The sequence below is a fragment of the Sinocyclocheilus grahami genome, unplaced genomic scaffold (genome assembly GCF_001515645.1).
Source record: "Sinocyclocheilus grahami isolate Dianchi unplaced genomic scaffold, SAMN03320097.WGS_v1.1 scaffold361.1, whole genome shotgun sequence".
In the NCBI taxonomy this organism is placed as follows: Eukaryota; Metazoa; Chordata; class Actinopteri; order Cypriniformes; family Cyprinidae; genus Sinocyclocheilus; species Sinocyclocheilus grahami.
Window position 1 is genome coordinate 406807 of NW_015505540.1, and position 16858 is coordinate 423664.

The 16858-nt window shown below is 35.5% G+C and overlaps 1 protein-coding gene across 2 annotated transcripts; it reads right to left on the minus strand.

Annotated features, from left to right (window-relative positions):
• Positions 1-2175: 2175 nt before the first annotated feature.
• Positions 2176-16464, minus strand: LOC107549051 (PAB-dependent poly(A)-specific ribonuclease subunit PAN2-like). 2 transcript variants are annotated; one of them, XM_016229967.1, is made up of 22 exons: positions 16393-16464; positions 14651-14921; positions 12335-12680; positions 10749-10845; positions 10321-10440; positions 9846-9965; positions 9367-9495; positions 9048-9247; positions 8819-8967; positions 8176-8282; positions 7554-7652; positions 7219-7301; positions 7006-7147; positions 6734-6871; positions 6588-6647; positions 6345-6435; positions 5623-5780; positions 5371-5514; positions 4575-4754; positions 4395-4488; positions 4111-4302; positions 2176-2788 (listed from the first exon to the last, which is right to left on the minus strand). In XM_016229967.1, the coding sequence occupies exons 1-22, from the start codon at positions 16438-16440 to the stop codon at positions 2754-2756; spliced, it is 3003 nt and encodes a 1000-aa protein (XP_016085453.1). In that variant the 5' UTR covers positions 16441-16464; the 3' UTR covers positions 2176-2753. The 2 variants fall into 2 exon arrangements, with proteins under 2 accessions (XP_016085453.1, XP_016085452.1); XM_016229966.1 differs by having other exon boundaries at positions 4099-4302.
• Between the last annotated feature and the right edge of the window lie 394 nt (positions 16465-16858).

Sequence of the window (16858 nt, forward strand, 5' to 3'; positions counted from 1 at the left end):
GTCCCTCTAAACACTGATGGCGCGTGCATTGTGGGAACGTGACGTCACACCACTTCGGCCAACTTTTATGGTGACTTATTTTTCACCGTTTAAACGATCATAAAACCTCACATTGCAGTATCACAGTGTTTCTATAAGCAGAAACAAATGTAAATGACGCGGAACGGCAGTTTGCAAAAATTATGAATTATTTCAGCTCACTAGTGAAGGAAAAAGTAATTTTTCTTACAATTAACTTACATCTTTTAGAATTCTATCATGAATAATACTGTATCTGAGAAGATACAATTAATATATCATCATTCAGCTTGTTTACAACGCCCGGTTTGTTGCACGAGCATGTTGCCAATGAAACCTGCTATGCGAGAACGCACATGACAAAGCAGCAGAAACTTTCTTCCCTTTTGAGGTCATTATGCATTGTTTGGAGAAAACGTTTAGTACAATTTCGTTTTTACTTTGAGTATATGTAACGAGTAATGCTTCTCTATTGTTTGCATTTCCCAATGGAACGTTATAATTGCACGTGCAACAATTACATCCGGGAAAGTCGTGAGAAACTGAATGTAACTTAACGAAGAGCAGTCAGAACAAGTAACATTATTTGACTATAAAGATTCTTGAAATTGTTATATTATTACCGTCGGTAACTGCTCATTGAAGAAGCTCAGTAAGTGTAAATTATTTATTTATAAGAATTATGATAGAACCTAAAATAATACATAGAAATATCCAAGTATTATATATTATAATATTACTTTAAACACATGCATATATTAACATATTATAGGCTAGTGTATATTTAAATTCAGAAGTTGGATAATGAAAATTAACCAATTTAAAATTGTTTTAGAATACTTCTACAAAATAGTGCTGAAATTATTATCATTGTTGTTAATTACTTTTTGGATATTAGATTTAATTATGAATTCAATTCATATGTACATTTTGCAAGTATTTTAATTTAACAAAATAAAACAAAGCCGTCATTTTTGCAGTGCAAAAGAATGCCATTAAAACTCTCTCTCTATGTATATATATTTTCAGTTATTCTTGCATTTAATGCAATAGAATTTTAAAGCAAGGTTACAGTAAATGCATATTGTTGTCTTTCAAATCTAATATATGCATTCCTCACATCTAGTTTTCACCCTGTTATAAAATTACTAACAACAATAAACCCAATACCTGTGAGAAGGTAGAAGGTTCTTAATTGTCCTTAAAAGGAAAATGTTAAAACAGAAAAGTTAGGATGGGGGGGGCAATTTCCTTGCTCAGCAAACAGTAGTTTGCTGAAAGGTTCAATATAAAATAAGACAGATACACAATATACAATGCAGAGTTGAAATTGTACTAAATATTGTGCTGTAATGTGGTGCTGTAAATTGTTTGTTGGCATTATATGGAAAAGTACAGACTAGGAAAATAAATGTTGCGAGCTGCACATACTGTAATAAACTGAATAAATATATATTTTGTATATGCTTTATATATATGCATATGCAGAGTTATAATTGCTGGTAAGGAATAGATTAGGCATGCATTGTTTAATCAGTAGTACAGAAATAATACATCATTGTTGTCAAGTCAAGAGTGTCAAGGGCTAAAAATATTTCCAGCACTTACAGCTCCAGACGAGAGACATGTCCATTCTAAAAAGTTTACCAATAATAAATTATTACTAAAACAACCGTTTTTCAGAGAAATCTGTATGAGCAACATCGTCAGTTATAAAGCATGAACCTAAAATGTTCATGTTTTACACATGAATTCAAAATTCAGATCATTTTGTTTATAAATCCTCAGACCAGTTTTACTGTTTCTTTGGAGAATAACCAAATCAAGAGAATGATTCAGAGAATGATTGTGAGTAAATATGCCATACAGAAGAGTAGCTTCTGATCCAGCTAATGAAGTATTTTAAATCAGAGCATAACTTGAAAATGTATATGAATTACATATATTGCCATGGCTTTTTATTCTTTTTTTTAATTAAATGCATGCTATCCTGTTTTTATGTGTTCTTATAGAATATCATTTTATTGTTTTGGCATAACTTAGATAAACAGATTGAAATTTCTTTTTACTTTGAGACTACATTAGCCCTCAGTTTTTTTTATAATGGTTTCTTTAATGCAATTGAAGTTGCTGAAAAAATCCACAGTTGAAACGAGCTTTGAAATAGACTCAAAGATTAATCAGAAGTTTTTATTCAGCTGCCACATAATGAAAGTGTACATCATAGTTACACAATAGAAAATAACACAGTAAACCCATTGACTGCTTAATTCATATACTGTGTGCAGTAATTCACATTCTGCATAAGGTGCAGTTTTTGACACAATATAAATACCTTGGTGAAAAAAGCCACCGCGGAGTCAAACACAAGAAACAAAAAAAAAACACTTGGTTAATGATTTTTGAATCAGGTCTCAGTCCTGAAAACAGATTTCCCACCCTTGTTCCTTATGCATATTCTTCTTAATACCACATACAGGCTACACAATACAGTGGAGAAAACCCTGACATGATGAAATGTTTTAACATTTCCTTTGATTCCAACAGTTTTTAATAACAAAACAAACATTTCTAACAGTATAACAAGCCTCATTTCAGATTTGCCATCTAATGATAATGAAATATACTCATTAAGAGGTGTAATTTGGCTCAAGAGATGTTAAAGGAGAACTGAAAGAAATAACTGGTGAAATGCTGGCATCTGTTTGGCAGGAATATAACCAACATGGGTCTAATCATAAACCCATCACAGAGGGAAACACAGCTGTACCTGCAAAGGGGAAAAGAGCATCAGAAGTTCATCAAACAACATTTGTTAAAATTGTAGACGCAAAAAAAAAAAAAATTATGAAAGCAAGATTTTTTTTAAATAATGGGCACATGCTTTGTTATGTGGTTAAATTGAAATATTTCAGTTTTTGCAATTAACACTTTGTAGAGATAGACAATTCTACTTTTCAGGATGATTAACTGGCCAATATTTGGCCTTCTTGGGCGAATAGGAATAGCTCACCTAAAAATGTAAATGTGCTAAAAAGTTACTCATTCTCGGGGCATCAAAGATGTAGATCTGTATGTTTCTTCATTGGAAATTGATTTGGAGAAATGTAGTATTACATCACTTGCTCACCAATGGATCCTCTGCGAATGGGTGCCGTCAGAATGAGAGTCCGAACAGCTGATAAAAACATCACAATAATCCACACGACTGATTCCATGAATTAACATGTTGTGAAGTGAAAAGTTGCATGTTTGTAAGAAACAAATCCATCAGTAAGTTGTTTTAACTTTAAACCGTTGTTTCTGGCCAAAATATGAGTCCATAATAAAAGTCCATCCCCTGTTGTCCTCTCACATTACACAGAATATTTGTTTAGAACGGATTTGGAATGTTTTTGCTTGTAAAAACGGTTTGATCTGTGCATATTTCTCCCTTGATTCAGGTAAGATTACTTTTTTCACTGGAGACAGCAATATTATGTATAGAGGACTCATATTTTAGCCGGACGCAACAGTCAGAAGTTAAATAAATATTTGTTTCTTACAAACACACAGCTTTTCACTTCACAAGACGTTAATTGCTGGACTGGAGTCGTGTGGATCACTTGTGGATTATTGTGATGTTTTTATCAGCTGTTTGAACTCTCATTCTGACGGCACCCATTCACTGCAGAGGATCCAGCAAGTGATGTAATGCTAAATTTCTCCAAACCTGTTCTGATGAAGAAACAAACTCATCTACATCTTGGATGGCCTGAGGGTGAGTACATTTTCAGCCAATCTTCATTTTTGTGTGAACTACTCCTTTAACAGAAGGGTTACCTCCTCATTGTGTGCGTTTTATTGTATTATATAAACACAGTATATTAGCATTAAAATAATTCACAGGACATTGGTATCTGCATTTGACAAACCCATATCAGTCAACTGTGAAAGTGTTGCAAAACATTTTTTCTAAACTGTTTAACAGCCTGTAAAATTATTGTACTGATGTACTTATTTAATACCTGTTATATATAGACATAAGCACTAATATATATTATTATGAAATAATCTCACTTCCATGTCAGTGATTCGTACTTTTTGGGCTACCTTGACCATCTGCAGAGTCAATGTCTGGAACCTTCCAGTCTAGTTTGCGTCCTTTCTCATAGAGAGCCTTGAGAACCTTCCGGAACTCTTCTTGTCCACCGTTATGACTCAGCTCCACGTACTTCCTGTACAACTGTAGGGCAGTCCGTGCATCTTCGATACTATCATGAGTTTCGCTCTGAATGTTCAGATCTAAACAAATGTTCAAAAAGCAAAAAACACTGATTCACAGAAAATGACATATGAGGTCAGGAGATAAGGGAAAGTTTATGCAAGAAACCTACCGAGAAAGTACCACGCGAGGAAACGTAGAGAGATCATTCGTTTCCTAGGCATGTGGAAGAGGTAGACGGTGTCAATCACCTGTTCTTTTGGAACCTAAAAATGTAAGGGGTTAATATTTGTTCACAATTTAAAAATGTCCAAATACTAAATAGAAATAATTTCCCAAAAATTCAGCTCACCATCAAGTTAATGACCCGGAAATCCTTCTGTAACCCATGGCCGACAAAGCGAACGCCAGTGTCGATAAGAAATCGCAATTTCAGATATGTAGATTTCAGAGTAGTCAAATGTTTAGAGGAAATCTTTGCATCCAGGTCTCCAGGTTTGATACCAGAGTATTGAGTCAGGTAGTCCACCACCTGTACATGCAAAGATGAAAAACGAATAATAATAATAATATATTTAAACATAATATATAAACATAATAATATATTTCAATTTGCACATAATATACCTGCACATACAGCTGTCTATTGTTATATACCTGTACATACAATTGTCGATTTGTATATTTTTATTCCTTATGTACTTGTTCTATTTTTTTTTTTTTTTTATTATCTGTGTTTTTTTGTTCTGTCACTGTCATTCTGTTGCACTGTGGAAGCTTCTGTCACGAAAACAAATTCCTTGTATGTGTAAACATACCTGGCAATAAAGCTCATTCTGATTCTGAACTAGTAAGCAGCAGAAAGGTTTTTCCAACATTTTGACAAAAACACAGAAAGCAAAGATGTGGAAATCACTAGTACAGTAATAGTTGTTCCCTGTGATTCACCTTCCGATTAAATGATTCAAAAATAATCCTTGTTACAAGTGACAATAACAGATAACACATCTCTCCTGATAAGGCACAAAACTGTGGTTCTCACTTTATGAGGTCATTAACAGGTCCTGATCAATTCAAAAGGTAATTTCCCTATAATGTGACATTTTCCTATTATGTTACAATTAGAATGATTCAAAAAGTGTTGTGACCTGCTCCTGTGTAGATATGTAGTCATCAATAAACGGCACTCCCTCATTGGTTCCCTGGCCTCTCACACATGTGATGCGAGCAACAGACATCTGACTGGGCTTAATGGTGGACTTGGTCCCGTCACTGCGCAGTTCTGCCTCTTCCTGTTCAAGCAGCAACACACAAAAGCATTACAATTTTGGGGTAGGACCAAATGTCAAAAAAATATTTATTATACTATATTATAGAATATTAAAGAGTTTCCCACTGACCTGGTTGAGCGTGACAAATTCTGCATCCAATCCAACAAGGTCTGCAGCCTGCGGCATCTCGCTCACCATGAGGGGTATGAATGTGGCGTGACTCTTCCTCTGTTTCCGTGCCAAAGAGGCCTCCGTCAGTAGAACACTGGCATCAATAGGGTTCTTAACTAGGAGGAAATTGAGAAGATGAAGGAATAATTAAAACAGATGCTCATCAAGGCTGCATTTCTTTGATCAAAAATACAGAAAAACAGTAATGTTGTGAAATATTATTACAATTTTAAAAAACTGTTTTCTATTTGAATAGATTTTAAAATGTAATTTATTCACATGATCCTTCAGAAATCATTTTAATATGCTGATTTGATGCTCATGAAACACTGATTCTTTTCAATGATGAAAACAGTTGTGCTGCTTAATATTTTTGTGGAAACCATATGATTTTTCTTTTCAGAATTCTTTGATAAACAGAGCGGTCAAAAGAAAGGTATTTTTTGTAACATTATAAATGTCTTTACTCTCACTTTTGATCAATGTAATGCATCCCTACTAAATAAAAGTATTAATTTAATAAAAAAAATACTGAATAATGACCACTGTTCTTTGAACAGTAGTGTATGCATATTATAAGACTTAATAAAATGCACATTTCATAATGTTTTTGTGATAGCACAGACACATTTTTAGTGAGAAGGCGAAAAGTAGATTCTGTGAGATAAATGATCACATACTTCGCAAATCATACTTGGCATTGTAGTTCCTCTTGACGTAGTAAAGTACAGCAGGAACCTTCCAGTTCACATCAAACTGAGCTGATTCAGCCTAATGGAGACATATTGCAACACAATTCAGTGTCACATTTGATGCATTTCCAGTGGGAATACAGAACTTAATGTGCTAGTCCATAATATATGGTAATAAGGGTGTTTTATAATAGGAAAAGTTGAAATTTGCCCGATGTTTGGTATTTTTACCTTGTCGATGGGCTCAATCAGAAAATCATTGAACAGATACCACTGCTGGTGTGTTACTCCCTGAAAGCAAGACAGAAAACACAGTTCCCTCATGTCCAACATATTATGTCAAAGGTTTAGCAAGTACTTTAAAGATTTGCTCACACCTCTTTCCTCTGATGATAGGTCTCGCCCACTTTGATATGTGCCACCAGATTTCCTCCGGTCCGAGCATCCTGGATATGAGATACGGTGACAACCAGGTCAAAGACAGACGCTCCTTCTGCCTCTTCACTTTCAGTCAGCTATGAGAAGAAACAAGACACAATTTATTTGTGCAAGGTCAGTTTAAATAACCTCAAGATGAGTCGTCTTTCCTAGATATGACAAATCTTGACGTGGTTAATGAAGTTGAAAGAGTGAAAAAGATGTTCCTCACCTCCTCTCCCTCAGACAGGCTGCTGACCTCCAAGCCCTGAGTCTTACTAATGCACATCTTCAGACTGAGAGGGATCCACACGTGCCTCATATCCTCCGCTTGAGTGTCGAAGGTCAAGCCCTCCACGCTGCACAGCTCTTCCCTGTACATGATTTATATATTATTATACATAAAACATATAGACAGAGGCATTTCTACAATCAGCACACTTACTCTAAACACCATTCTGTCGGTAAAGGCTCTTTGGGTTTGGGAGGTTCAGCTGCTTCTTTCTTCAAAGCTTTGCTGTACGCATACTGTGAACAAAAAGAAAAAAGATGAATTGAAAATGAAGACAAATCAATGTGCCTAGAGTGTTACACTCCAATAACATACCGATCAGCTGAATGAACAGGCTGTTGCATTGCTAATGCATAATATGTATTATAATATGACAGAAAAATATAATGTAACTAAGGCATCTTTAATTAATGACTCCAACATTTAAGGGCAGATTTATGGCTGAATTCTGTAAAGGCATTACTGTATATCAATCATATGAGTCTGACCTCAGTCTGTGCCTTCCAGAACTCTGCCTCCTTAGTGCTGTTCACCTCACAGTTGATCACCAGAACATCAGGCAGACATCGAATATTTCTGGTCTGCACCTAAAAATACATAAATATTTAGCATTTGTGGTTTTACACTTTTGGTTGGTAAGATTTTTTAATGTTTTTGAAATAAGTATTTTATGCTCAAAAAGCTGCCTTTATTTGATCAAACATACAATAAAAAGTAATGTTGTGAAATATTATTACAATTAAAAATAACAGTTTTCTATTTTAAATATATCTTAAAAAGTTATTTATTCCTGTGATGAGAAAGCTGAATTTTCAGAAGACATTGATCCTTCAGAAATAATTCTAATATATGCTGATTTGGTGCTCAATAAATAGTTGTGCTGCTGGACATTTTTGTGGAAATGCTAATGCATTTAGTTTTTTAGGATTTTTTGTGTACTGTAGAAAGTTAAAGTTAAACAGCGTTTATTTGAAATAGTCTTCACTACAGTTTTTGACCAATTTAATGTATCCTTGCTAAATAAAAGTATTAATTTCTTTCAAAATAAAAAGCTGAGTCCAATTTTTGTTTTAATGTTTTGAACGTGTGTTTATGTGTGTAAAATCTTACTGTTGGCTGGTATTTCTCACAGTTGTCACACCAGGCCTGTGTGCTTTGTTCCAGACAAATACTCTTCTTCAGGATCTCTGCAAAGTCGTATTCCTCTATCGTCTTATCTGTCCAAATGAAAGCCATTTATTTAATGAATTAATGCAGTTTATAGAAGCACAAAAATCTAAATCAAACCATACAACTCAAGCAAAACATCTGTACTTCATGCCCATGAAGTGCACTGTAACAAATGACGAGAATGAGAATTTAACGGTATAAGACTGTAAAAATGCTACAGTAAAATCATGTTAAATGGTTAACGGTAAATTCCCCTACTATATACAGTGAAAAACTGTATTGGACATTACATGTATTGGACATTAATTTTACGGTAGTATACCGTTTTTGGAAGTGAAAAAGATAATTTACAGTGAATAACCGTAAATTGACATTCCCAGAATTCCCAGTTTTTTTGTTGAAATAACTATGTTTCTTCTTAGATTTTTCATAATATATCAGTTAATGAAATTATGGTATTTAACTGTAAATTTAAGTTAAAACCGTAAAACCTAAAACATTGCTACCGTATTTTTTTATGGAATTTTTTTGGTCTACAAAGATGGATTCATGTGTGAATGATGTGCAGTTTGGTGGTTCTGACCTGGAGATCTTTGCTCAGGGTAGTGCATGGTAAACAGCAAAGTCAAGGAGGAGCGAACTGTCTCCTTTCCACAGCGACACAAACTGCTATTCTCCACTTCACAGCCAAACAATCGGCCAATCACAGACTCCCCCGAGGAACCCAGCGTACTGCCGAGGACACAAAACATAAAACATTCCGTTCTTGTGTAAATTATTGCATTAAATTCAAGAATGATGCAGCGCCACACCTGCTGCTGGCTCCTCTGTATGCCTGTGGCCCTTCCTGCTCCAGTGTTTCCTGATGCAGCTGTGCAAGTATGAAACGGTTCCAGCTCTGGATAAGACGTCCCAGACGGGCTTTCCCTGTCTGTTCATCAGAATCAGCCAGGATCAAACCTAATGCCGACGCCTCCGGGATTGTCCGGAAAGCCCGGAGAAAATTACTGGCCTGTGAAGGAACAAACAAGTGCTTTGTGTGTGTGTGTGTGTGCTATGCATGGCTGACAGCTCTGAATGCATACATACAGCTGGGGATGAATTCTGATTGAAATGAAAGTGTTAATGTACCTGGCAGGGGTCTCCTCTGCTCAAATCCAGCATGTGAAAAAGGAACCCCAACTCACAGGCCAGACAGAACTCCTTCTGACACAAATGATTCTGTACCAAGTACCTGACTGGCTCCAGGAAGTACAGCACCTGCCACAGCATACACAGAATTAACTATTAAGAAAATTCCAGAAAGCTGGAACATCCAAAGTTGTGCATTCCCAAAATTCCTTAGCGAGCTCAAAAAATTCCAAGAACTTTTTAATATAATGGGCATGGTGACATTTGGGATTTTTTTTTAGATTCCTCAGGGATATACCAGGCAATTACATTTAATGTGTATAACTATAACTATATATATATATATATATATATACGCTAATGTTTGCTTGATGAATCATAACATTGAAAGTCGTCACCATTTCATATATTTAATATTAAATATAATATATTCAATATAATAATATAATGCAGTAAAAATGGTATGTGTGTGTTTTTACCTGGATCATGCAGTTGCAGTAAGCGTTGGGTATGTGAGGCTCCAAACCAGCAAACAATGTCCGGTTATAGTGCTTAAAATCGAAGTCTTCCAGTCCCAGTTTGGAATATTTAATAGTCACCTGATATAAATATATGCCACATAATCAGAACCGTATGAACCCAGTGTTTCAGGTATTTATAATAAATATGAGAATCACCAGTGATCCCACAATCGGGCATTGTGATTAATATTTTATTATTCAACTGCAGTAAGATTTTCATTGACTTAGTTTTCATATCCCCCCCTCTAGTTTTTACGTTTCTTAAATTGCATGAAAATAGCTCCGTTTTTGTTCTAAAAACAATATATATATATATATATATATATGAAACTTTATTTAATCTAAAAAGAACTGTAATGGACAAAATCCCTCATGTAATACGTAATCATTACCAAAGATCACAGAATTATGCACAACAATGGATGATCACTACCTTCCTGTATTTCTTTGGAACCATGTAAAGATGCGGTTCCTCATCTCGACCAATGGGAGACTCTGGGACTTGATTATAGCTGTCATACTCAAGCTCTATGTCTTTAATCTTATAAGGAACCTGGCAAAAACAGAGACAAAAAGCATAAATAAACTACTGGTTAGACAGCATTACTGCACTGAAATGCTTGACACATTGTCAAATAACATACCAGAGACTCTAGATCAGCTCCATTACTGTAAGATAGCACTTCCTTCTTATAACATATGGAAAATATTTGTCTTGATAATTGTTTACCATGTTTACACATTTAGATCACACATCTGAAATCTTTCAAATCTGTTGAGTTTAGCATTTTGCCATCTTTAGACCATACAAATATAAACTAGAATCAAGTTATGTGTCATTTGAAAAGAGCTCATGCTTACCTGGTTTCTGGGACGGCTTCTAGGATTGGGGGCATATCCAATAAAGCCCACAGTTTTCATTGTCCTAAGAATCTCTGGATCTACCAGAGGGGCTCGTCTGACAGTGAAAAGAACACATTTACATTTGTTGGGGGAATTTATATACAAAAACTGTGTAAATGAAATTAGTGTGAATAAAAAAAGTGAGAGATACCAAATGTATTTTTGCTAAAATTTAGTAAATATCACAACTGATCCAGGGGCCCGTTCTTCCTACGTCGCTTATTACATCCGAGATGAAATGTCACATCCAAGATGATATCATCGTGCAAATCAGGATCTGGCTAATTCGGTTCTTCAAACGCACCTGTTGTTGATGATCAGTATGGCTGGATTGAGTTATCTGAGATAATTGCGCGTTCATGGGTTGGTTTAAAAGGGGCTATGTATCGATATTTGAAACAACGATCAGCAATGCAGCGATTGGCTGGCGGCAAGACAGCAATGTAATGACATCATATAATAAAAAACTTGACAAATTTTTTTACTTTTATAAGGAAACAGCCAAGCTACATTATCTGTATAGCATGTGAGTAAGACTCGAATACAATTGTGAAGTAATAATTTTATGATGAATAAATCTTTCAGTGAATAAAACTGGCTGTGTCTGTATTATTAAAGACTATACTACATTATTATATTATCTTTAAATAATTTTTTTAATGATTATTATTTTTAAATTATTGTCCCTGGATTAGTAGGGTACTCTTGTAATAAAGTCGCGGTGGTAGAGGACAGATTTTAAGTATCAATTCTGCTTAAAAATAAAAAATCCTGTTTACATTAAATATGCCTGCTCCCGAGCAGGTTTACGCTTACGGACCTGTTGTTATGACAGCAACTCCGGGATGAGCTTCGAAGAACCAAACAATCCAAGATCATGCCAAATCGTCAACAATCAAATCCAGCCAACTGAGTTAGCGACGGGCCCCAGGTGTATGACTTGATCATGACCCAGCCTTAGACATACTGCAGGGGGCAGTATTACACAGTAACACTCAGATACAAGGACTGTGCAGAATACCACACTACTCTACAATTTTCTGCAAAATATAGTATGCATATTGTGCACAGTATGCAAACTGTATGTATGCACAGAATACCCAGATGACCTACCACATTTGCCAAAATATGCAGTATACTAAAGAACAAAATTTGAGGTTAGAAAGAAATTAAAAACTGTATTCAGTAAGGATGCACTAAATTGATCAAAAGTGACACTAAAGACATGATAGAAGATATTTTTATTTTAAATAAATGCTGTATATTTTTATTCATCAAAGAATCCCCCCCCCCCAAAAAAAAGCAGCACGACTGTTTTCAACATAGATAATATACTGAAAATTCAGCTTTGCCATCACAGGAATAAATAACATTAAAAATTTATTGTAATATTATTTCACAATATTATTTTTTTACTGTATTTTTGATCAAATAAATGCAGCTTTTGTGAGCATAAGAGGCGCCTTTCAAAAACTCCGTCCAAACTTTTAAATGCTACTGTGTATATATATAATAATTATGTAATTATGATGACTCAGTCATACCTGGGGCTGGGCGTGATAAGGGAGGTGGGCCAATCAGAAAGCAGTGGCTCGGTACTGGTGAGGGGCATGGGCAGAAGAGACAGAGGCATGAGCTCATGGATCCAGTCCAGCTGGGGCAGGGAGTCCACCAGGCAGGGCAGGGCTAACTCAGTCTCCCTGGAGTAACTGTTAAAGGACACCTCAGGGGCGCTGGACCACAGGTGCACACAGCCACCAGAGTCCCCAAAAGAGAGCGCCTGTTTGCTGGAGGACACATCAAAGCTCATCAGCAGCTGCCCCACAGTGTTGACGTGGAAAATATCAGCCAGATTGGCCAGGCCGGTGGGCTCGCAGAACTGACACTGACCTACAGACACAAAGACACAGACTCACACACCAGGAACTCACTGACAAAAAAAAAAACAATCACAAATATTTTTCTAAAACATTTCTTTGTTTTTTTGTTTTTTTTAGCAGACTACCATTACTAATTTGCAACTCTATGTTGTAAATATGTATATTTAAAAATAAACAACCAAAAAGTAAATCGACATAATGGAAATATGTTTTGCGGTTCAGTGAGGGGGTCAACTGTAAACTCAGTAACAACTCAGAACGATGTACTGACAGAGTGAGTCTGATTCAACTTCTAACTCAAGAGCAAGAGTCTTTTTCACCTGGTTTTAAAATAAAAAAAGAAAGAAAGAAAATTAATGTTCTTATAAAATTGTTTTAAAAATGATTGTAATTAAAACCATCTTAAGACTTTTATTTTTATGAAATCTTTTATTTTTTATTTACAATATAATTAATAATTAATTAATTTATGTCTAACCTGAAATATTAAAAAAAAACATTTAATAACTTCCCTTTTTTCCCAGAATAAAATCGAAACCCACCTTCATTTAGTTAATTTTCTACTTGGAAATACTGAACATTACAGTTGTTAAATGCATTGAAAATGTTGAGTCAGAATGTCTTCAAGCCAAGTACTTTGTAATGCCTCACTGGAATGCTCTTTAGCACCTTCAGCATGATTAGTTCATGTGACTCACCGACTGAAAATCTATGTGGACAACATGACAACCACCAAAGGGGAAATGAAAGTAAGGTGGGACTTTTGAATGCTGAAAAACTGCAATAAGATCAGTAAGCTTCAGAAGAAAATAACTAGATTAAATGTGAGGCTGGGACAACAACGGTAATCCAAAGGAGACCACTACTGGATGTTTAAAATACTTTGCAAGTTGCAAATAAAAATCCCCCAACATTTCTTCGACACATCAGGGACAGTTGGCAGTTGACTGGGGTGTGGCATCCACACCAATACTATCCTGTGTATTTTTCATAGTATTGTATTCTGCGTATTAACATTAAAGTTCTCCTTTCAGTCACAACAGTTAGGTAAATACCACCAGCACTCAGTGGTTAAACGGATCGTAGTTAAACCGTAATCCATACGGACCAAGCCCCACGGTTCGGCACGCATATGGTCCGCGGATTAATGGCAAAATTTAACCATAATAGAGTATAAGTTTATAATTTGTTCGTATTTACACAAGCAAACGAATTTTAAACAATTCCAGAGAGAAAAGGCGAAAGGGAACTCGATTCGTTACTCGCGCGCTGTTCTCTACGCGCACAGCCGCACACTCAAGCGTTTCAGATGCCGCGCGAACACCGAAATGAATCCTCTTCTGAATCCTCTGAATAGACACATACACATACAATTATGACAAAATACCCATCTCGACAAGCATTCATATAAACGCAGTCAGTTATATCTCAAGTGAATGAAAACAGCTGAGAAAGAAATCGGATGTGAAGTGTATCATTATATCGGATCCGTGCATCAGGTCTTAAAGGGACGGCGGCATATAAATACTGCTGCTGTCATTAATGATCACCAAACAAAACAGCTGTGATAAAAATCGATATTTAATTTATACAGTGAACACTATGCAGTGTTATTTTCCCTAATCATTACATTTCTGTATTTGAATACTACCAACCTTATTTTATTTGTAACATATTCTGTTGTATTTATCTATGCTTGTAATTTGTGTATTTGTTCTTATTTTTACTGGCTGTTCTCTTGTCTCTTTAATCGTGTTTAAACTTTCTTAGTAAATCTAGTAGTATTTGCTGTGGTATCAAAGAAGTACTTCGCTTTAAGTAATAAATGGAAAGTTAAATTGAAATATTTCTTGCTGATCTGAAAAATGATCCGATCCGTGGGTCAAAAACCGTAATGTGATCCGAACCGTGAGATTTGTGATCCGTTGAACCACTACCAGTACTACCACCTTTGTGACATACACGTAACATGCATCATACCTGTTTGTGAAATGATAGCCAGGCGGGAGGTGTATGTGGGGATGAAGCGGAGGAAAAGGGGATCCACGTGGACCTGCATTGGGGTGATGGCCCTCATCATGCGCAGGTCATACACCATGAGGAACCGGTCACATGACAGTCCATTCAGGCCACGGCTCGAGAAGCCACATGCCGCCAACAGGTTACCGTGCACGTCAAAATCAGACAGGCTGCCAGAGAACGCGTCAAATTCATGCTCCATTTTAAAGGTGCGTAGATCACGCAGGGAAACCTATGACAAATAATTGACACAAATGCACAAATCACAATGAAGAGATTAAATTAATATTGATTACTATATATTTTACTACAGAGACTATATAAGTTTGTGCATATTGATGAATGCATTTGAAAAATAATGTCATTATGTCATCTGTCATTATTTATAAATCTATACCAGAAGTCAATAAATGGAAAATAAGGTTAAAATTTATAAGGGAAATTATCTATTTTATGTATGGTTAGATATAGTATATTGTGACCAATTCAAAATTTTATTTACCAATGTTGTCTTTTAGCTTTTTTGCAGTTTACTTTATAAAAAATGTGTAAAAAATGTGTTAAATACAATTTAAAAATAATAATAAAAAATTAAGTTTTAAAGGCACAATATGTAATTTTCGCCGCTAGAGGGCGCGTATTCAAAATAAACAAAGAGGCAAAGGCGTAGTTTGATGACGGCGTGACTTAGTGTGGAATCATGGGATTTGTCGTCTTCATCCCCACAGCCGAAGCAATCCGACGGGACTCGGGCAGAAATCATGATCATGGATGAGCTTATGATTTATTAACGTAGTAGAATGAAGCAGGTTGAGGCTGAAAGCCGCCGAACCGAAACGAGGCCGCTGAACGAGCGTGACACACGGCTCGAAAGCAGCGGAGCTTTAATTATGCCACAGTCGACCGCTTCCGCTCCTTCCGGCCATGCGAATGTGGAGAAAAAAAGCAGTGCTGTTTTATCATACTACATACGTTTGAAAGTTCTGTTATTATGCTACTCTGTGCGGTCGTCACCGGTCTAATAAAACACATAACATATTAAAGCGTCTTTGGTGTTTCCATGTTTTCTACAAAACAAAACCAGAAATCGAGGGGTTATGACGTCATTGGCAGGCGACACAATGACACTATGGACACGCTCCGTGTCACTAGTTAAAATTGCTTATTTCTCTGGATTTAAACATTCTTCAAAACATTTGGGATAATGTAAGTGCACAAGTCAGCAAAATATATAACACTGTTCTAGTGGTTTTTGGATATCTAAATAAAAAAATCTTACATATTGTGCCTTTAAGTAAATGTCAATTACATGCTGGAAAATGACATTACTGCAGACATTTACTAATGAAATACCAAAATCTTTTTCGATGTTTTTCAATGAACCACAATATAAGTTGTTGTGGTGAGACAGATAGATCCATGCACATTAAGCTCTTCCACTTAATTTTGTGGACAAGCTGAAAAATCCAACTACCAAATAGTCTGAGCTGATCAGCCTGTGAGAAAATTAGGAATGTGTGAAAGCACAAAAATAAAAAAGCCCTATGAATTCTACCTGTGTTTACAGCTGAAGTGTAGGCAGCATGTTCCCACATTAGCTCAGAGCAAAACTTTTCACACACAACATCCCTCTATTCTGCGGGAAAAGAGAAAGGAGGAAACAATTTGTTCCACATCCATTTTCGCTTTACTCCTTCACTCACCTTGCCAGATGTGTGACCGCAAAAGAAGAAGCGATTGGACTGTCTCATGATGGCGACTCCAGGCACCTCAACAGTAAACTAAAGTGACAGTGGAAAGGAAATGTCAGGAAAAAATCTCTGACTATTTAAATACTGAAACATCCTCTAATCTATTATAGATAAGTGTAAAATTCCCATAACATTATATCCCACAAAAGTCATAAATCATTTAGATTATAAAATGAAAAGAAAACTTTTTTCTGTTAATCTATTAATTAATTTTATTGTATACAAATATCAAAATTAAATACAATTATAAATAAAGATAAATTTTATATATATATATATATATATATAAGTTATTTATTCAATCATCTTAAAAAATCATTAAATTATTAAAAAATTGTATATTATAAAGCTGAACAATAAAATGTCCATTCTTTCATCTATATATTTTTAAAAAAAGTAAATGAATTTACGGCATGTG